At 45.4% G+C, this 22317-nt stretch overlaps 1 protein-coding gene across 4 annotated transcripts in view; it reads left to right on the top strand.

Annotated features, from left to right (window-relative positions):
• TMEM260 (transmembrane protein 260) overlaps positions 1-13353 on the top strand; it is a 33969-nt gene extending 20616 nt beyond the window's left edge. For 3 of the 4 annotated variants that reach the window (XM_042047605.1, XM_042047607.1, XM_042047606.1), the window contains 12 exons: positions 206-319; positions 2562-2741; positions 5042-5082; positions 5443-5526; positions 5898-6015; positions 6263-6438; positions 7650-7821; positions 9172-9320; positions 10170-10346; positions 11078-11131; positions 11523-11613; positions 12699-13353. In XM_042047605.1, coding sequence (XP_041903539.1) covers positions 206-319; positions 2562-2741; positions 5042-5082; positions 5443-5526; positions 5898-6015; positions 6263-6438; positions 7650-7821; positions 9172-9320; positions 10170-10346; positions 11078-11131; positions 11523-11613; positions 12699-12971 — 1629 coding nt within the window. In that variant the 3' untranslated portion in view covers positions 12972-13353. The remainder of the gene's footprint in view (positions 1-205; positions 320-2561; positions 2742-5041; positions 5083-5442; positions 5527-5897; positions 6016-6262; positions 6439-7649; positions 7822-9171; positions 9321-10169; positions 10347-11077; positions 11132-11522; positions 11614-12698) is intronic. The other variant, XR_006019327.1, reaches the window with a different exon arrangement.
• The last annotated feature ends 8964 nt before the right edge of the window (positions 13354-22317 follow it).

The following is a 22317-nucleotide window of genomic DNA, read 5'->3' as shown; positions in this document are numbered from 1 at the left end:
AGAATGTTTTCTGTTAAACAGTTGAAATCTCCCTGTAACTAACAAAAAAGCACCCCATGTTCTGTGTTACAACTGACCAGTGCTCATTGGTGGATTTGCCTTTCTCCTGTAAGGATGCTGTGCTGAATCTTTTTGATCTCTGGATATTTTTGCAAACTTGTAAATAGTAATTGTGAATTTTCATTTGTTTTTTTTCCCCTTTCAGATCTCTAAATTGGGAGCTTTTTGCTGTGGGCTCAGTCTGTGCAATCAGCACACGATAGTGCTTTATGTTGCCTGTGTCGTCCCCTGGGTTCTCTCACGGCTTTTCAGAAAGAGGGTACGTATTTACTGACCCACATCTCTGTTTTCATAAGGCTGTAATCAATTCTTCTCCCCCAGCACTTGTGCTGCTTCTAAGCTGATGTACATGATAGCCATAACCCACTGGAGTTACAGTCTGACACCACAGCCACTGATCTCAAGGGGCCTGATTTAAGGAGGGTCTCCAAGAAGGCTTTTGGCAAGGGCATGGAGTGACAGGACAAGGGGAGTGGCTTTAAACTGATAGAGGGCAGGGTTAGATTTAGATATTAGGGAGAAATTCTTCCCTGTGAGGCTGGTGAGGCCCTGGCACAGGCTTCCCACAAAAGCTGTGGCTGCCCCATCCCTGGAAGTGTTCCAGGCCAGGTTGGACAGGGCTTGGAGACACCTGGGATAGTGGAAGGTGTCCCTGCCCATGGCAGGGGTTGGAACTGGATGATCTCTAAGTTCCCTTCCAACCCAAACCTTTATGATTCTGTGATCACAATTTAGGGCCTTGGCTCATGCCGGTGATCTGCGACCCCCTTGCATCCCCTGGCAGAGGAGTGCTCTGCCCCAGCTGCTTGCAAAAACCCTGTGAGCTAAAATAATACTTGGAACTAAAAACTCTGGCTTCCTCATGCCATCAGCTCGCCTGAAGATGAGTTTCTGTGTGTTGGCTCCCTGGTGGTAACCAGCAAAAGCTACGTCCACTCATGGCAGGGCATGTTCTGCCTGCAAACCTCTGATCCCTTCCAATACATCCCCTTCTCAAGATATCCCTCCTTTTTCACCTCTTGTAATGAAGACAAAGACACAGTTTTGCGTGCCTGGTGTATGGAGGTGATATGTACCCACCTGGATGAGGCTCCTGGGTGCCTTTTGGAGGCCCTGCCATGCTCTTTTCTGCTGTTGCTGGTCTTCTGTGGGTCAGTGCATCAGGCTGGATGCAAAGGTGTTGTAGGAATTCTACTTTGAGCAGAAAACAGCAGCAATCTCAGCGATGCAGATGCTCTGATGATTTTGCAGGTGGCTCTGGGAAGCCTCCATCACTCTCCCCTCTCTCTGTTGTCCCTGTGAAGGTGACACTTGGCCAGGTTGCTGCCAGGCCAGTCCTGCCTGTATTTTTCCACCCTTTTCCAGATAAATCCTGTGTGGTTCTCAGCCGTGGCACAGGGCATAACTAAGCCTGGGTGAAGCACATGAGCTGCAAGAGATGTGTTGCAACTCAGACAAGCTTGATCCAAAATCTGTTCATCATCCCCAACAACCCCCTTTCTGGCCATATATTTCCATGAACACAATGAAGACTCATTTCTGCAATATATTTGTGTCCTTTAAACAGAATTTTATTTTTTTTAAGCAGAGAGATCCAGAGAGGCCTCAGTGATTTCCAGCAAGGGCAATGCTGTGCCAATATAATAATCCTGGGAAATACTTTCGACAGCCCAGTAGTGCCTGCTGCAGGAAACCACTGAATAAGATGGGTAATTGATGGAAAACTGCCCTTTTAAAGTACAAGTGAGCCATCTTTCTTCTGAAGGAGCTCTGACCACCACCATTATCGGGCTCCTTTCTCTGCTCCATAGATCATCACTCCCAGTAACCCCAAATGCTGAGGAAGTGCTTTGATTGACAGGGCAGTGGCTAACGACAAAGCAAGCGTGCAATATTCTAGGGTGGGATTTTCCAAAGCACTTAAAGGAGTTAGGCACAGAAGTCCCTTTGAAAGTCTTGTCTCCCTGACCCCTTAGGCAGTCTTGAAAATCCCACCCCAAAAGTTGGCCTATCCAATTTAGCCAGCGTAATCACGATCAAGTAAATGGCAAAACTGACTCCTGATGATGGTGGTGATGTGTGTAGTTGTACTAGAGCAGCATTTATGTGGGTTTTTTTTTTTTGCCAGATGGAAAACCAGCCAACTCTTAATCGCTGCAAAGTGGGTTATCTCAGCCTTGCAGTGCTTCAGCCATCTATGCATGTCATGCCATGATTTAAATGTGAAAGATGCAATGAGTATGATACTCATGAGTCCTAGCTAATATTATTTGCTTCACTTAAATTTCACCCTGCCATGCAAAGGAGATCAGTTTGATGCAGTTTCCTAGTAATCCACAAAATCGTAAGGTTTAACATAGCATTTTGTAGGGACTTACTATAAATTGAGAGATCAGCTCTGTGTAAATATATTTGATGTTTTTTCTTTATCTGTTCTTGAAGTTCCAGCGTGATTAAACTAAAATAAACATTGTTATGCAATATGACATATTTTGGTGCAGGAATTGTCCCCAGGCCATTTGCTGAAGTTGGGTTTATGCTTCTTGGCTGGTTTGCTGCCTTATCTCTATCTGCCGGCTTCGTCCTACCTCAGTCGAGCCCGCTGGACATGGGGAGACCAGACGACTTTTCAAGGATTTTTGACCCACTTTCTGAGGGAAGAATATGGGACATTCAATCTGGTAAACAAGGGTCATTGCCTAAATTACTTTCTTTCCACTTATGCAACAGCAGAACTGTTCTGTTTGTGACGATTAAGGGCTTGCGGGGAAGGAAATTGAAAATGTTTCATTTTTTTAAGCATTTATTTCTGATTTTGACCTCCTGACCTGTCAGGTTTTCTGGGAGTGGATCATGTGGCTGGGAAAGCAAAGAGATAATTCTCTTTTCTTTATGGGATGAGCCCTATTATTTCCTGGAAGCTGTGTTTGTGTCTTATGTGTGTAGGAGCCCAAATAGCAAACTGTGCTAGAGGAAGTTGGTGACATCAATTTTGTGGTGTTTTTGAGATTAATATTGTCTTATTTTTCTATTTTTAACTCAGACATTTAAAGAGATCACAAGCAGTTTTCATTTAAAAGCTATTCCTCTTTAACTTACTAATGTTGATTGAGTGGTTGGTTTGAGGGTTCTAAATTATTCCTCCTAACTTATTAATGTTGAATTTAAGTGAATGGTTGGTTTGAAGGTTCTCAGGAGCCTCTGATCTGAGTGATTGAGGTCTCTGCTCTTGCCAAGGGAGGGAAGTATCCATGGTTGCTTGCTGAACTTGCTGCCTCCTCCAGCCCTGACTTGGATGTTGGGCTCTGGCCACCCAAGGAAATCACCAGCCCATCAACCCAGTTTCTGTCCTGCTTCAAAGATTTCAGGGCAGAGGGCTGGGAAATCACACCACTGGGAGGAAAACGATAAAAAGGTGTGGTGTACATGTTCTGTCACTCCTTGGGGTCCTGGAGCCCCACATCCTCAGAAATTACCCCTCACATGCAGCCAGTGTGACACAGCATCACTGTCACTGTGCCATTCCACCCTTCTCCGAGAGCTGTGTGGCTGTAGGATGTGTGTCAAAAGACATGATAATTCCTGCTGCTGCCACTGAATCTGTCCAAAAATTCCTACAGAGATCAGGTCCACCCTCTGAAGGACTTGTGTGACTTCCCCTGTTGTCCTGTTCCCAGCTGTCTCCTGAGAATCAGCCTCCACTGGGCAGAGCAATACCAAGGCATGCAAATCCCTTAACTCCTCTCTCCATCAAATGTGATGAATTCAAGTTGATGTTCAGGAGGCTTAGGGATGGACTGCGTGTAATCCTACACCACAAATCACATTTAGGATGAACTTGTCTGAAGCAGGAGCAATAAATACAGCAAAATCCAAACGTTTGGTCCTGGTGCCAGTTGGGATAATGCCAGAGCACTGCTGGATGGACAGACAGCCCTTGCATCCCATAGCTCTGTTTTAAGGGCAGGCAGGGTCAAAAAAAAGCCCAGGAAATATTTTGGAGAGGGTTCTACCTGTAAGCCATAGACCAGAAATTTCATTTCTGCAAAGGATGTGTCTGGGGCCATCAGCTGCCAGCAAGGTGGGGCTTCAGGAGCTCTGAGCTGGCTCTGCATCCTCTGACACTTATTTTTTTAATCAAATCCTGAATGCAATGAACTATTCCATTTTTATTGAGATTAAATACTCCTTCCAGACCTCCTGAACCCGTTTACCTTACCTTTTCTCTGGTAGCCACCACTTTCCCAGCAAGCAGCAGTGAAGGTAATTCCTCACCTCCACACAGCATGTCTTTTTTTTCCAGACTTGTGCCATGGATTGCAGATCACTGCAATAAGAATTCTCATGTATCTTATGTAAATCTCATAGCTCTGCATTTGGCAGGGCAGAGGAGACAGGGGCAAGTCTGGTAATCAAGGAGGAATTGAGCTCATCTTAGGCTCTGGGGAGATGTCCCAGAAAATAATTCTGCCATGAAGATAGAGGACATGGCCTCAGGTTGTGCCAGGAGAGGTTTACACTGCATATTAGGAAAAAAAAAATCACAGAAAGAATGGTCAGGCATTGGAATAGGCTGTCCAGGGCAGTGGTAGAATCACCATCCCTGGAGGGATTTAGAAGATGTGTGGATGTGGCACTTGGGGACGTGGGTTAGTGATGGGTTAATGGTTGGACTTGATGATCTCAGAGGGATTTTCCAACCCTAATGATTCCATGATATAGCAGAGATCATTATTAAACCAGATGACATGCTCTAATCACAGGGTAATGAGTTGTCAGCACCTTAGAAAAATATTTATCCAGGGGGTAAATCCTTCAGTGGCATCACACAAAACAGGAATGTGGGAGAACATCCTGCAGTGAAGGTTTGAGTAGAGGTTGCTGCCTTGCTTGCAGACAGAAAATGAGAAGACTTCCCTTGCCCCAGTGATACCCAATCAGTGTGTGGGTTTCTCATGGGTGTCCTTTGTTTTTATTTCAGGCCAAGTCTGAGACAGGATCCAGTATGAGAGAGATGCTGCTGTGAGTAACACCTGGGCTCTGCCTTTCATGGAGAGAAACCTGTTGCTGCTGCTGTCCTTTGAGCTCCTGTCCTGCCTTTCCTCATCCTGTCCAGACCTGGGGCCCTGTGTGTCCAGCACAGGGACAGCATTCATAGCCTCTGTCTTCCTCACTGATGGAAAAACTCTGGATCCCCCTCCCCAGTGATCTTTCCTTCAAAATCCTGCTGTGTAACCCACCCTCATCCCCATTTCTGGTAGACTTAATCCCAGCAGAATGGGAATATGTTCTGTTGTGCATGTTCCCTGTTACTCCTGATAGTTTAATTGAGTGCAGGGGGTGATTTGGGGGTAACACATCCACACTTTAATTTCTCCACAGTTTCCAGCTGGCACAGATGAAGTCAGAGCTCTCCCTTCCTGTCCTTGCCCTGGCACTCGTGGCCTGTGTGAGCACAGCACTGCCGTAAGTTGGACAATATTTGCTTCAATGTGCATTTTTTGCACATTTCTCTTACTGCCTGCATGGGCAGCTTGCTTTGCCTTCTGCTTGCTGCTGCAGAAATTGCAGCAATTGGCTGTGGTCATCTATTATTAAGAGCAAAATATCCCTTAGTCCTGGTTAACCCCGTGGCTTCGTAGATGGCAAGCTTAAAACTCCTGAAATCCTGATGGTTTTGTGCTTTTAAAACAGAAGTTTCATAAATGGTGAGGGTAAAGAAAGGCTCATCAGCTCCCTGTGTTAAATGCATTTAGGTATGCAAGGAGTTCAAGCACATAAAATTTTTGCTTCATTTTTCATCATGTCCCAGGAGTGATACATCTTTTTTTTTATAGGTCAAAGCAGCAGAAATCAGCTGTGATCTGGCTCTTCACTGGAATGCTCTGTCTTTATTCCCTTTTCTTTGCTTGGAGAGCAAATTTGGATGTTACAAAGCCTTTGTTTCTAGGCGTGGTAAGTTGCACTCCGAAAGTTGCTCTGGCATGTTAATTTTTGAGAGAAACATTCAAAACCTTAAAACCATCTGACCGGGAGCAGGCACTTGTCTTGAAGCTGCAGAAGGTGCCAAAATACAGCTCCAAGGCCAGTTTGGATGGAGCTTGGAGCAACTGGGATGGTGGAAGGTGTGAAATATGGGGTGGAATGGGATGATCTTTAGGGTCCCTTCCAACCCAACCCCAGTTCTGGGATTCTCTCCTAGGTGGAGCGGTTCTGGCTGCAGAGCAGTGCTGTGGTGGCCGTGCTGGCAGGGCTGGGGCTGGCCACACTGGCCAACTTTGGAAGGAGCACTGTGCTGGAGGGCACCTGGCTGCTGCCCTGGCTGGAGTGGCTTCCTGCTCTTGCCCTCGTTGCTTCTCAACTTTGGGCAAATTACAGGTGAGAAATTCCCTTGGTGCTGCCTCACAGGGTGGGTTGGGGTGCTCCTGGGGTTTCTGTCCTTGTCTGGGAGTGGGAAAGGCACTTTCCACACCCCACCTAAGCTTGCCTGGTCACAGCCTGCAGGACTCCCTGGTCTGATGTCCCTCAGAGTCACCAGCTCCAGGCTGTAACTCCAGGGGGTGTCATGTAGGTTGAAGGAAAAAAACTCTGTAGATGCATAAACTTCTAATACAAAACCCTTGTAAATCTGTGCTTTATCTCCTAAGGAGATTTGCAGAATTCATTTGGCCTTTGCTTTCCTTCAGGTTACCTTGGGCCCTGAGGTTTTTTTCTATTTTTTTTTTTGAAAACTTAAATCTGTAGTTTGGGGCTTCCCTATCCCATAACCCCGTGCAGTCACGTGGATAGGAATCAGTGCACTCGTAGGGATGCTCAGGTAGAGGTTGACCAAGGAAGTGTAGATTTCATCCTCAGGAATCCTTTTCTTGGCACACCTTTTCCAAAGGCTTGTCCACAGGTGAGCCACTCATAGCTCCTGTCCTGGAGTGTCACCTGAGTCCGTACCTGGAGTATGTGCATGTAACTGAAATGAAAAGGATGCAGTCTCAGCTGATGTAAATCTGCTTCTGCCTGATACTACAAAAACTTGGCTTTTTCAATCTTAATTGAAACATTAAAGGATGAGGAGGATTTTAAATGCTCTACAGAGCCATCATTGTACTGGCACTTCCAGCACCAACCAGTAAGTATGTAGATTTAGCCCAAGAAGAAACCAGAATTAAGGTGAAGGTATGCAGTGAGTGTGTTTTGGCAAAACTGTTGTGGTTTATGGATCTGGTGCTGCTTTCTGAGGGCCTGTGCTCTAAATGCTTTGTTTCTGTATCTCACTTTCTCTGGAAATGGGGATACTAAGTTGTTGTAGTGATTAAATTGTTGACACTCTCCGTCACTGGAAGTTCCAGGCCGGGTTGGACGAGGCTTGGAGCAACCTGGGATGGTGGAAGGTATCCCTGCCATGGCAGGGGGTTGGAATGAGATGTTCTTTAAAGTCCCTTCCAACCCAAACCTTTCTGGGATTCTGTGATGTTTTCAACCTGACCAGCGTGGATTTCCCCTGTGGATCCCCAGAGCATAAAATTGTTCTGAAATTCTGCAAAGCCATGCAAATACCTGGTTTTAAGATTCTGTTTTTCATCTGTTCTCTTCAGCACCTGTGATCAGAGCAACAATTACGTTGTTGATAAGTTTGCAAGGAACCTGCTGTCCTCTATGCCAACGGGGGCAGTGATCCTGCTGAGAGGAGACTTGCCTGGGAATGCTCTTCGTTACCTTCATTATTGTGAGGGGATGAGGCCAGATATCACCTTAGTGGACCAGGAGGTACGTTCAGAAAGTGCTATTTAGAAAGGCAGATTTAAACATGGGCAGCAAAAGTTCAGTTGTTCCTTGATCTCCTTGATAGGGTCTCTCTGTCCAATAAAACGCGTAATGTGGAAATAAATAAAACCGTTTTTTTTTTTTTTTAACACTTGTGGGTAGCCCTGGGATGGAGTGTGGTGTGCATGTTCCTTTTTCACTGAGAAATGGGAAAAGAGAAAAAAAAAAGTTACAGGATGGGTCACCCACACTTCCACTGCCACACTTGGCTTTGCAACAAGAGTCTGTTGTAGGAGCCCAGAGTGCTGAGAATATTTCTCTGCTTGTTTTTAAGGGTTCTTACCCCCCTGAACAACACTGTTTTAGCCTCAAACCTTGGAAAAAATTACCAACGGTCAGACAAGAACTAGAAAATACAGTGGTGTGAATTAGGTGATAGACTACTATGTAAGGTTGCCACAGGGTGAAAAATTTAGAGGTTTTGGGCTTCTCTTTGTAGTAAATAGATAAGAGTAAAAAATACCAAAATGGAGGATTGTTGTTGTTCTCTAAACCTTCTTCTCCTTCTTCTACTACTCCATGTTCTGCAGTAAAAGTAGTTTGGAATGATTGGATAGAAAATTCCGCAGTTCCTGGTCGTGTGACTGAGTAATTGGTAGGAAAGTAAAAATAATGTACGTTTTTAGTAACTATTGGTTAAATTATTGTTAAAAGGCTGTGTAAATCTTGATAGAGAGGCCTCACTCCTGCTTTTCTGTGCTCTATGCTGTACCTGGGTCACGCTAGTGGCTCTGTTCCTCTGATAAGACTTAATAAACAACTATCTGGAAGCACTGAAACTCAAGGAAAAGTCTTGGTTTATCTTTGAAACTCCTTGCAAGGACTTTCAGCAAATTCTCTCCCATCCAGAGGCACTTGATTTACGGCACGGTACAGTGTCAGTCTGTGACTTGTTGGCAAACCCCAAACCCAATTCCTTGTGTTTAACCAAACCAGATCCCTGTTGTGGGTCCTACCAGCAGTGGCTGTTTTGTTGTTGGAGTGAGAACCACGTGCCTCTGATCAGAAGGCACTGGTGACCCAGTCTGGTGGTTTGATCTGACCACAGTGATCCAGTCTGGTGCTGTGATCTGACCACAGTGACCCAGTCTGGTGCTGTGGTGTGACTGTGGTGACCCAGTCTGGTGGCATGGGCTGACCACAGTGACCCAGTCTGGTGCTGTGGCCTCGTGTCACTGCTGACTTGGGGGGTGACTTCCTGGAGCAAATGGTTATTACTCCTGCAGAAACCATTTCTTCTGGATGTAAATCTTCTGATTCTTGTCTTCATGGTGATAATATCTTTTATTCTAGATGATGACTTATGAATGGTATTTACCCAAGCTGGCCAAGCATTTACCTGGCGTTTATTTTCCCGGGAACCGGTGGAATCCTGTGGAAGGAGTATTACCCGACGGGACACTTGCCTTTAATCTCCATCGTTTCCTCAAAGTAAATAAACAGTAAGCATTCCTTTCATATGTAACAGCTTTCCTAAAATCTCCGACCCTTTTTTTACTCCTGAAATTTTTTATGGAACAGCTTGGTACTGCATCCAAAAGACCAATTTTCTCCACTGACTTCCTCCCCGGTGGCGAGATTATTTTTGCAATTAAAGCAAAATACCTCTGCAGAAGTAACTCCATCTGGATATAATATTGCCTCTTGTTTTGAGGTTGGTTTGGTTTTTCAGGAAGGAGGGGGAAAAAAGGTGATCTGCAGAGTTTTTTACTGATGATTTTTTGTTGTTGATGGTACAATTCATCACAGAGAAAAGGAACGTTCCCGTGTACTCAGAACGACGATGGTTGGAGAGCAAATTGCTGCTGCTTCTCCTTTGTGAACATTGTGGCCAACTGATTAGCATAGAATGAATGTATTCCAGGAATAATCATCATATAAAAATAGCTTAGTAAGAGTGGAGAAAGGATTAGATACTCACATGAATAAGAATAGCATCTGCATTTAGACTAGCTGGGGTGAGCCCTGCGAGGATGGGGAGGCACAGGAGCAGAGCCAGGTGCCAGTGGGGAGAAATGGCCTTCTCCTGCAGCTTCTGGCCTGTTTGGGAGGTCCAGGAAGGGGGACAGGATGTGCCACCTGTGCTGGCAGGACAGATGGGCAATGCCAGATGGGGAATTCATCTGTTTTCCAGACTGCCCCAAAACGTGCCCGTGCTGATGGGAGATTGCCGGATGGGCGTGTTTGCTGCACAGTGTGCTGTGTGTGGTTTGGTTTGCTCAGGGACATGGGGTAGCCCATGGTCTCTGGGGTGGCTTCACCATTGCTCTCTCTGTTGGTTTTTTTGGCAGTAAGGAAGTGTTTGTCTGCATAGGTCTTCATGAAGGGGACTCGACCTGGAGAAGGAGCCACTCGCTCTGGCCCTGGGGTACATGTGAAAAGTTGGTTCCTTCTGGAGCTGTGTTTGACCCAGGAGAGTGGATTCATCTCACAAGGAACCTCTATAACTGGACTGAAGACTATGGCAGGTACGAGGCAGAGGAGCCTCTGCTCCTTCCTGCTCATCATTTCCTGCCAGCAGCATTGCCACACCTGCTGCAGGGTTAGAGGAATTAAACAAGAGCCATAATCTCAATGTTTTGTGTTCTGGATAGACAGCAGGAAGAAATTCTTCCCTGTGAGGGTGGTGAGACACAGGCACGGCCCAGAGGAGCTGTGGCTGCCCCATCCCTGGCAGTGTTCCAGGCCAGGCTGGATGGGGCTTGGAGCAACCTGGGGGAGTGGAAGGTGTCCCTGCCCATGGCAGGGAGTTAAAATTAGATGGTCTTTAAGCTCCCTTTCAACCCAAACCATTCCATGATCCATGATTTTTAATAGTGTAAAAAATAGCAAGGGCATCTCTAGTCAAGTATTAGGTCCAATTCTGACCTTAAAACTTGATCAGGAGCTAAAATTATTGAGACATCCATAGGTCTAAATGTCATAGATTGACCTGCAATGGCAAAAAACACCTCTGGCTTTGAGAACTGGGATGCTGTGAAACATCTGATATACCAGAGGCTCCTTCTATGGAGAGGGAGGAATAAAGTTTTTTAAATGACAGAGAATCAGCTGAATTCCCTGCTGTCAGAGCCACAGGCTTCATGCCAGGTTTTCTTCTGCCTGGGAGGTCTGTAACTGCCTGGGTTGGAAGGGTTGTGGTGGGTGAAACCCGGCAAGGTGGATCTGATGGCTGAATTTTATTTCCATTCCCATTTAGTTTCAGTCCCTCTTCCTGGGAAGCTGTCGCCAACGAGGAGATGTGGCAAGCCAGGTAATTTTCCTTTGCTCTCTTCCAACAGCCAGTGGGCACTGCCAGCTCACTGGTGTGGAAACACACACCAAAGCAGGCAGCTTGATGGGCCATGGCCTTATTGGGTCTACATGTGCCAACCTTTAGAAGGAAAAGGCTGGCAGGATGAGATGAAGCGTGCAAGGCCTCCAGCAAAGCCTTCAGGAAAGTGGCTGTTTTGTTCCCCAAAAGGTCCTGCTCAAAGTCTCTCAAAGGTAGTTGGGTTGTAAGGTGAGGAAATGTATTACAGGGAGAAATTCATCTCACTGGTGACTGAAATGGAGATCCTGTGTGTTGTCCCACATGTGGATCTATTGATGTGAGCTGGTTGCATTACGCAGTTACCACATGGAAGTTTTTCTTGTTTTCCTAGGATGAAAACAGCTTTCTTCATCTTTGACCTTGCAGAAACAGCCAGTGTGACTGCAGAAATGAAATCACAACTTTACACATTTGCATACACTGTAAGTCCTGGATTTGGGTTAGGAATGCTCCCTGCAGCCTCCATCGTGGATTTTTTTTTTCCCCCTTTTCTTTTAAATTTCTGGAGTCCATGGAAATACAGTGTTTCCATACAGGCCCTGTAATCTGCATTCCCCTTGTTTATCCAAACTGGGAGCGTAGCCGATTCAAAGAGATTTGTTCAGGGATTTTATCCATTCCTACTTGCCCCCTCGGTCACGGAGGATGCCAAAAGCAAACCAGTCAACACCCTGCTTTTGCTATAATTATGTTGTCTGTGCTGGGCTCCAAACCCATGCCAAGAGATTGCTTGTCCTGAAGTCCCCTCTATGCACTTGTCCCCTCTGTCATTACACAGTCGTGCGTCTGAGCCAGCAAGTATAAAATCCGACAGTCTTCTCACTGCAAATTAATTCTGCTGCATTTCACACCAAAGAATAACACCCATAAGCTGGTGTAGGTATCTCTGGAAATACTGGACTGCCTGAGATGCCAACAGATGCACAAAGTGATCAGTGTGTGTCAGCAGAGAGGAGCAGTATTTCATACTCCAGCAGAGAATCAACAAATAGTTTCCTTCATTCTTGCCCGTTTTGCTGGGATTTTTGCTATTCTGCAAAGTTCCCAGGCACATGCCTGCTGTTGAGCTTATGAATATTCCCACTCAAGTCAACACACTGCTTAAGTCCTGTGGAAGACGTCCTGATCTCCTGAAATATTGAGTAAATGTCTAGCAGGCACGACAGTTAAATCTCTTTTTTCCCCCAGCTTGGTGTAACACCTCTCTGGGGGAAGCACATAATGTGCCGTGGGGTTATCACCATCATCTGTAATGTTTCTAAACAAACAGCTGCTGTTGGAAGGGAAACGTTTCAGCCCCCCTTGGATTTCTGATTCATGCTGCTGAATGGCAAACACAGAGTGAATTACAGAAATACTCCAGCTCTGGACTTGGACATCTAAATAGCATCTGTTTCTTTCCAGGCAGTTTTGAAGCACTGGTTAAAGCTGTTGCTCCCCCTTCGTTCAATTAATTTGCTGCCCCCTCCTTCTTTTTTTTTTCCTTTTCTTTTTGTTCCTTTAACAGTCATACAAAGAAATTGTCAACTCCCATCCCAGTCACCCGGTGAACTGGCACAAAAACTACGCCATCGCCTGCGAGAGGATGCTGCGCCTGCGCCGGGGGGACGTGGATCCCGAAACGCTGCTCTCCGAAACCGTGAAACATTTCCTGCTCTACACAGAGAAAGCAGAGGATGATCCCCAGCGCCAGGACATCCTGCAGGCTGTGCAGCACCTCAGGGAAGAGCTGCAGGGGCTGAGGAGAAGGAAGGCGGAGCTGAGGCGGGGAGCTGGGTAGCACCCGGTGCTGCTGAAATGTTGAAGTGGAGGCTTAAAATCTGAGTTAGTCCTTGGCAATGTGAGAATGGTTTTAAAAGGTGACAGAAATGGCAGCAGAGAGGAAATCAAGTGTGATTGTCTCTGCAGGGACGTAGTGGTGTTTGGTCTTTGATTGCTGTTGTCAAATGAACTTTTTTGGGGGGAGAAGCTCATCACTAAATAAAATAGTGGGTTTCAAAAAAGAGTTTTCTTTTGCAAGAAAACTATGAGCTTGTTGTAATGTGAATATCTTTTTTTTTTTATATGAATGTAGCATCCATTCTAGATGTTAAAATGTCTTTAGCATTTAGTTGTTTCCTCTGTTGCTGAGCCAAAAGGTTTCCTAAGGCCATTTTTCATTAGCTGTGCTGTGTCTGTGTGTTTTTTGTGGTGGGTTTCCAGCAGGACAAGCTATGGGAGGGTGCCCTCCCAGGAGCCTGGTCCTTCACTGTTTTGAATGTGCTCTGGGACCTGGCTGTGCCTGTGCCCAAGGGCACTGCAGAATCATAATCACACAATCCCAGAATGGTTTGGTTTGGAAGGGACCTTAAATCCAATATTCCACCCCCTGGGCATGGGCAGGGACAACTTCCACTGTCCCAGGTTGCTCCAAGCCCCATCCAACCTGGTGTTGGACACTTCCAGGGATCCGGGGTCAGCCACAGCTTCTCTGGGCACCCTGTGCCAGGGCCTCCCCACCCTCCCAGGGAAGAATTTCTTCCTAATATCCCATCTAGCCCTGCCCTCCTTCACTTTGAAGCCTTCCCCCCTTGTCCTGCCACTCCATGTCTGTGTAAACAGTCTCTCTCCAGCTCTCTGGAGCCCATTTAGGTACTGGAAGAAGAGGATGTCCTGCTGGAATGGAATGGATAGAGACCAACCCATTTTTTCTGCCTCCCTTGCTTTGCAGGGATGGCTGCTTTCATTCCACTGGGATTTTATGATGGGATGGTCTTTATTGCTTAGTGTTCCAACAGTGAGCAAGCAACTCAGGTATTTTCCCTTGCAGAGGGACTCTGCTGGCAGCAGGGAGCATGTCCTGCACTGGGGTGGAGGGACCGTGGTCCTGAGACCCCACATGCAGCTCCCCTGGGATGCTGCTCTCCCCAGGGCTCGTGGCATCCGTGCTGTGGCTGATGCCTTTTCCTGGTCTTAAAATCAAGAGTCAAACACTGTTAGAAGGGAAAAAGGGATTTTACCTTGGTATTTATTTTAAGGATCCTTAGGTGCACACATCCTGGTCGTATGCGTTGAAATGCACCCCGCCAAGTATGCCCCCAAAGATTGGGTATAATATTATAGGTTTTACTAATTAGCACATCTGTCAAAAATTCCCCAATGAGAGGCTCGAATGAGGCCCCCCTCCCCAAGGAGCCTTCTCCTGGATGGTTCTATCTTAGTTTACAGAATGTGTTCTGGAGAGGACCTTGGGGTCTGGGGCACACTGATCCCTAGCTACGAAGCTTCTAAAATGTTGAGCCTCTTAGCTTGACAAACAAGTCCAAGAATGTAGGCAAAAAGCACCAGGAATACAGAAGTTGTAAAAAGGTATAACAGGGGTATAAAAAAAAAGGCAAAAATCTTCATGGCATCATGGCCTTTTTCCATGAGAGCCCAGAATCCTCATCTGCTTTACCACATCCTCATGGCTCCTGGGGATGCCAGAACTGCAGTTTCGGAGATGTCAGGGCCTTTAACCAAAAGAACAGGGTGTGAATTCAGCCTGCTTTTCAATCTGCTGCAACAGCAAAGCGACTTCATTAACAAGAATTCAGCTGCTTGTTCAAAAAAAAGAATAAAAAGACATAAAATGTCATGTTTTTCAACATGTTGTCAGTTAAAAGCACTTCAAATGCTTAAAACAGTCCCAAAACTCTGGTGGTGTTCCTGTAAAGCTCTGTTCATCTAAAGCTTCATACTTTATTCTATGGTCTGTGGTATCTCAGCCCGGTGTTTTGCAGGAGACAAATTGCTGCCAGGCCAGGATTTCTTTTGGATTGGTAAAATTATCAGAGAAGGAAGAAGTAAAGTTCACATTATCAAACAGCATCTCTGGAGCAGACTGGGATGTGGGCAGGAGCGAGGGCTGTTGCAGGTGGGTGCTCTGCTGCTCTGGAGTTGGAGGTGTGTGTAGGGACACGTGGCCACTATTCCTGATAGATCCTTTTAACAGCAGACCACTTCTCTCTTTCTCTCCAAGTGCTGATTTTCCCAACTTTCACGGAATGTTTCCCATATAAAAATCAAGCTGCTGTCTAGGAATCTCTAACTCCAGCTGCAAAATAACACCCTTTACTTTTCACCCTCTCACTCCTGATTTATTTTTGTAGTATATGATTTCCATGGCAGTTCCCCATTAATTCCTATGAGCCATTCCTGTATGAATGGCAGATGAGGAATGAGCAATAAAAAGATGGAAAACTGCGGCTTCTGGCTTGCAAAGCCACAAAGCAGAAGGGTGAGAGGGAAGAGGAGCTGTTCAGGGGTGTCATTTTAGCTCTTTGTGTTGTAATTGACTACATTTCAGGTCAGCCGTGCCTCACTTAAATCTCTTCCTTCCTCTCAATCCCTGCAGAAGTATTTGTACAGAGAGAGGGAATATCACACATTCCTCCATGCAGCTTTCTCAGGGCTGGCTTTCTCCTTCCCTTCTCCAAACCAGTCCTCCAGCCCCAGCAGAAAAGCATTAGGAATCCAATTTTTGAATGCTTTTGTTACCTGCATTATTGCAAATCCATTCAACCAAATATACTGAGCCGAGGGTATTCTTTATCTTGATTAGATGCCCCTCCTTAGCTGCATAGTCTTGAAATAATTGGAAGCTTTTGTGGATCCCACTATCTGCTTGGGAGAAAAGAGGGGCCGTGCTGAGTAAAGTATCATCCTATATTGTAATAAACAGTGGCTACAAAAAGAACTTTCCCAGTGGCTAAAGCCTTCCCAGGTGTGAAGAGCAGTGGGAAGGTGATGCTTTCTTAGGGAGAAAATCAGAACCATGTTGATGTGCTCCATGTCCGTATAAATCCTGTGCACATGAGAATGCAGGGCTCTGTGCTGGGTGTTCAGCAGAAGATATACCACGGAGGGGGAAATACCTAGCACTGATGGAACTTCCAAAATTCCTCCCCCTGAACCTGTTCAAATGAGATTTGCTGGTACTCACAGACGGAGCCGCTGCGTGGATGTTGCTGAGCCTGTTGGCTAAAAGGCGGGGTGGAGGGATGCTGGCAGAGTTTAATTTTTATCAGCTCCTCTTAGGTGGCACCCTGAAGTTTATCAAACAAGCAAAGCTGATTTGCTCTTCGTTAGTCTCAGTTGCATGAATCGGTTGCCAAGTAAACAGGATTTTGCATTTTCCTAATTACTTTCATATTTGTGTTTTACCTCTATTTGTTCTCTTGCAAAACGGGTCCTAATAATTAGTCAGGCTCCTGCTGCCTTTTTTTTTTTTAAAAAAAAAAAAAAAAAAAAGGTGGGGGGGAAAGGGAAAAAAAGACTTCTGAGGGTTTTTTCTCCCTTATAAATTCATTTTTGTTACAAGCATCTTTTATACATATTACTAAAGGGAGCACACTAAGAAATGCAAATAATAGTTCTTTATTTTATTATGACAGTTAATTAATAGCAACCTGTTTTAATGAATAAAGTCACTCAGAGTCCTTCAGCACTTCCTAAGTAGAGGCCAGAATCTGTAGGGATTCTTTTTTCCCCCCCATTGTATAGCTCCAAGACTCGGCGCACTATATAGGGGCTGTATAGAAATGCTCGCTAATGAAGAGGGAGGGTGAGGAACTTGTCTGCATTCAAAGATCACTGGTGAGTCATTCAGCGAGAAAAGGCCCCTTGCTAGGAATAGTCACAGTTCCGCGGCATTGTGCTAGCAAAAGGGTTTGATCAAAGGTCTCCTGCCGAGCTTGCATGGTTTCCTTTCATACGACGACCATAATTAAAACCACTAATTCTCTTTTAAAATGCTGCAGGATGCCATGTAGGCATCTGTCTGGAGTGTCCTTTGTGCTGTCGGGAGCTGTTAAGGACCAGCGCCGAGGGCTTTTCAGCGACATGCCAGTCAGGAAGGTGATTCGACATAAGGGTGCCTCTGAAGGCTTGACAGGGCCTTGACTACACAATTCCAGCTGAATTTGCCCCTTGTCAGCTGCCAGTAAATAAATCTCAAAGAAGAAGGAGGAGGGGGGAAAAGCTGAAGTTTCATTACCTGATCCCCGGGGCTTTGTTGGTTTTGGCATCGCCCAGGGGGAAGCCCTCGCCCCTCGGGGCCGGGAGCTGGAGTTGGCCATTGGAGACCCCGGCGCCCGGCGTTTGAAGACCGTCAATACTTGTAACAGTTCAGCTGTTAGGAAGACAAATAAATGGAAGAGCCCATTAATCCCCTTTGGGCACTCGGTGCCTTTTGCCCTTTTATCGCAGCCTTATTAGGTTCCTACTCATCTTGAACCAGGAGGGATGAATTGAAGTTGTTGAGCGCTAATTGGCAAAGACTTTTCATTGCGGGCCAAGAACTTTCACTGACTTGAAAGTAACTTCGCCACGGGGAGGATCAGCAAATTTTTGCCTCGCCATTAAAACAAAACCCCCAAAATCCCGTTGGGATTCGATGTGGTGTTTTAAAAAAAATTAGAAGAAGAAAAAAAAGAGGGAACTGCTAAATTGTTGGGCTTATCCTTCGTGAGGATGTTGGCAACTTGTGTTTGCTCTTTAAAAGAGAGTGATGGAGGCAGATGTGGCACAGGCAGATCTACCCTGAAATGCAGCTGGAATTCACATGTCTTATGTGTGTTCACGTGCGTTACCCAAACCTACTCATGGGACAGGCTCCCCAAAAGCAGTGGGAGATGGTTTGTGAGGGGGCAGCACTGTTCTGAGCAGTTTGCAACCACTCCAGGGTCAGACAGAGCAGTGCTGAGGTTTCCATATGCCAGGAGAGAATTCTGGCTGCCCTACAGTCACCCCTGGGTTTATTGGTGGGATTTATAGATGGGAAGTATTTCAGTGGGTGTTCTCATGTGAATTGGTTTTTAATGTTGATTTTGGTAAGTGCTGCATGAATTCGAAGGTACTTATTGCCCTCTCTCCCCGTGTCCCTCCATCGCGTATTTTAAATGAAGACGAAAACTTTTGCAAAGTTGCGAAAGCATCTTGTACATGAAAAGTGACAATGTCACAGGCAACCTCCACCTGGAAGACATTGAGTTGGGGGTTTTAGAGAACAAAATCCCCCTGATGTGTCCCCCAACCTCTGCATTTGGGGGACTCATGAACCAAGGTGCCCACACTAAAGACGGCATCTCCCACTGGGATGCTAATGCTTGACCCGTGCCAAACCCTCACCATTTTTCCAGGGTCTTCCAGGACTGGGAGCTTGGTGTGGCGCTACCTGAGCAAACAGGCAGCTGAAGTTCTCCCATCACACAGTGGGGAATGAAGACATCATTGTCAGTACCCTTGGAAAGGCTGTTTGGTTTGGATCTGCCTCATGGAGCCGGAGCGTTGCCCCTGCCAGGTGGCTGTGGGACACTGCCCTGCTCCACAGCCACCAAGGGCCCCACAGAGAGGTTGGAGAGTGCTGGTGGCATCACATTGTCCCTTCTACAGGAGCATTTGAGTGTTCTTGGGTGTTCTAGAGTTGTAACATATCACTGCTGGTCAGATAGAGCGGCAGCTAGCTGAAATTTGGGGGAAAAGCATGTAAGAGGAGCTTGAGTGAGTTTGGGTGGTTTTGGGGGTCTTTCCTGTCATGTTCTTTGATTTAGTAGTAAAGCCACTTAAAAAAAAAATCTGAAGGACTCCTCTGCTCATGAAGTCCAAGGAGGATCTGCTGACCTGCTTCATTTGCCTGCCCAAATTTTTTCTTAAAATTTATTATTTTTCCCTGCTGCCTCTTGACATTCCTGTTATAGTCAAAGTTGAACTTCTCGATAAAGGTTTTTTTTGAAACAGAGTGAAAACAAAGAATGAGTATAAATTGGAATCCCTTCATTCACATGAGTGGAGCTGGGGGAATTTGTGCTGGTGGAGTGCTGGTTGGAGAGGGTGCTGTGATGGACAGCATCCATCCATCCATCCATCCATCCATCCATCCATCCATCCATCCATCCTTCACAGCCTGCTTCTAGCAAACCGGAGATTTTGCCTTTTGTGGGGTTGAACAAACCCAAGGCAAACATACTCGTTCCCAGTGAGTTTTATCAGTAAATCCTTGATGGTGCCATTCAAAACTGGGCTTTGCTGGTGAGTGAAGAAGAGACACAGTGGCCTTGACGAAGATGAAGGTCAGCCCAGATACCTGGTGTACACGAGGGTTGCCATTATTGGAGAAAGTGAAGTTCTTTGTAAGTGATTATTTCCAGCATCTGGGAGAGAACAAGTCAGAATTTACTACTCAGTTACAAGCTGTGGTTTGGCATCGATAAAATGAGATTCTTTTAGAAATCCACAATCATAATTTTGATCTTTAAACTTAATTGAACTAATTCAATTAGACCATGCCAGTCTTGCATTTGATTGAAGACTGCAGCTTGGTTTTGCTAGAAGGTAAGAGTGAACCATGGATAATTCTGACTAGATATGAAAGAGGATTTTTCTCTCTTGTGGGGGCCCAGGAGGGAGGTCGGAGCCTCCTTTGGCTCAGTCTATCAGCTTATGCTGATATTTGATCAATACACCCTGCTCACCCATCACATTGACTCTCCTCCAGACCTACTGAGACCTGTTTTCTGTCACATAAAAATTGGAATCTGTGACATGACATGAAGAGGATTCAGCTTCTTCACTTGCTGTTTTTTAGGACCGTTTGGGCAACGGTCACCTTCAAATAAACTTATTTGCAGAAAACATGAGAAATGTGGTCAGTATGGGCTACATGTTTTGTCCTCAATTTCTGAAGGCAGTGTCCTATCGAGGTCCCTGGCACATGAGTGACCTCAAATATCATTGAAAATGTTTGGGTTCATTGTGCTTTTAAATTCAGTGACATCATTCATAACACTTTAATTCTTCCAGTTGTCCCTGGTGCTAAAAGCAACCAGTTTGAAGAAACCCCGGGGACCCCTAAATACCCCCTTTTTTTCCCTCTCCCAACTGGGATCTAGCTTTTTACCATTTCCTTAATGTTTGCAGCTAGAAATACAGCTTAAGTGGCATTATGCTAAGTAATTATTCTTACAGGATGTGAAATGAAACAAATTTTGCACAGCATGAAATTATTCCTGCCATGGATGGCGTTCAGTGGCAGATTTCTCCGTTTGGACCATAAACAAGGCTCGGTGGCAGTGACACAACGTGGAGCCGGAGGAGGGGGGGGTGAGCGGGCAGGAAAACACTACCAAAGGTAAGTCCTTGTAGCAAAAAACCATTTTTTTGGCTGGATCAAATATTAAACCTGCTACTACAAATTTCACGCTTTGCATTCCTAACGCAGATGCCAAGGGATGATGCCAAAAATTAATTGGAAATAATATTCCTTGCCTTTGTGTGCTGCATCCAGCAGAGGGCACAACGGATAAGTGATGGGTGCGACGCCGGATCCGCCACCGCTGATAAGGCTGTTCGGAATTTTTTTCTGCAAAAAATATGTAGCAACATGCTTTGGTGCCTATTTCCATTCGGGGATGTGGTCTGGAATGGAGGGTTTAGATTTATAACTCTTCCTCTCTCCCCATCCCCATCCATACGTAGGAGACTCCAGTGTTTTGCCCATTTTATGTTTCGTTAAAGCGCTGGGGTTGGTTTGTTGAAGTGTGGGGGAGCTGGTTTGGTCTTTGGGTGATAACTTCAATTAAAAATTCAGATTTTGGCTGCTGATAGGGAGAGGATGCATCTTGTGGTGGCATGTTCTTCCAGCAGTATTTTTATGTGGGTTTCTGTGGGTAAATAAAAATGTTACAGAGTGAAAAAAAAACAAACCCCAAAGCAAAACGGGTTGAAGACAATTATAAGGAGGGGAATATTGTCCCTTTTATTTATGGAAAAACGTGAGTCACTGGCTTATATATAACAAGAAGAGAAAGTTTCCCATTAGTTTCACACACTATACAATAAATCCTGTGATTGCACTAAGCAGGAGATAGGTGGGGAGAAGATGTGAGAGAAGCCTAAACCAACAGATTTTTAAAGAAATTTGCTATTATTTGCCTTCAGTGAATTATGCAATTAGAAAAGTGGACTGCAACAGTGCTTTCACTAGTGCAGAGAGGAGAGATATTCCTAAGTACAGCCAGTATTCAGAAACACATCCCCCAGGAACAAGCACAACCCTTAAATCAGCCTCTTTGTTTAGGGGAGAATTTTTTTCATAAATAATACAGATCAGAAAAAAACCCCAGTTAACATGTTCTTCCCACCCATCCTCGTTTGGAAAGCCTGATTCTTCAAATTATTCCCACTGCTTCCAGCCCCCTTTGCACTAGTGGGGTGAAGTGGGAAGGAAGGAAGAGAGGGAAACGTGTGTGAGGAGAAATACAACAGCACAGTCTTTCTCAAACAACTGAAAAATGTATTTCACGCTGGTTCCTTCCAGTTTCACAACATCTAAATAGATGCTGCCTTGGAACAAGTCAACATTTGATGCAAACAACCTCAGAGCTCAATCTGTGCAAGAAAAAAAAGGAGTCTGTTTTCATGTTCTAGTCTCTCCCTATCTTGTTTCAGGGTTTTTGTTTAAATCAACACTTTCCAACTGTGTAGATTTTAGCTGGAGGTTTTTTCTCTTGCTTGTTTGTTTTGGAGAGGAGGGGGGTTGTAATTTCCCAACGTATGGGAGATAAATGAGATGTTTAAAGCGCCTCAGTGGAGTGGCATAAAAGCTGGGAAATCAGAGAGATTGTAAAGCTATGTTTGTTTTAGAAATAAAATAAAATAAATCAAGCAAGAGCAGGTTAGAGCTGCTAATACTGAGCTGATTAAGAGCAGCAGTTACATAAAAAGCAGCTAGAGTCCATATTGTAAGTAAGTATTATTGCAGCCGTGAGAAATGCAGCTCCAGAGCTTTTAAGGGCTGGTGTGAGTTGGTTTTTTTTTAATGTGAATTAAGTGCTGATGAAAGGTATGGGATTGACAGCTCTGCAAACTCAGTGTTGCTGTTTAATCACGTAACCCGGGGTAGTGCCTACAAGACCTGCAGGGGCAAGTTGTCCCAGACCTCTGTTGGCTCTGTTTTTAGGGACAGAGATCACTGAGTCCCCAGTTCAGGCTAGGAGGGTCCGGGATCCATTTCTAGATCTCTACAAGAAAAAAGCATCCACAAATTTGTGAAGCTGGGAAGTGGTGGAGTCCCCATCCCTGGAGGGATTTAAAAGCTGTGTGGATGT

This window comes from Corvus kubaryi, unplaced genomic scaffold (genome assembly GCF_017639235.1).
Source record: "Corvus kubaryi isolate FWS band 111438036 unplaced genomic scaffold, C.kubaryi_AGA036_p1.0 66, whole genome shotgun sequence".
NCBI lineage: Eukaryota > Metazoa > Chordata > Aves > Passeriformes > Corvidae > Corvus > Corvus kubaryi.
Note: the sequence above shows the minus strand (reverse complement) of the source record. Positions and strands in the feature narration are given on the sequence as shown.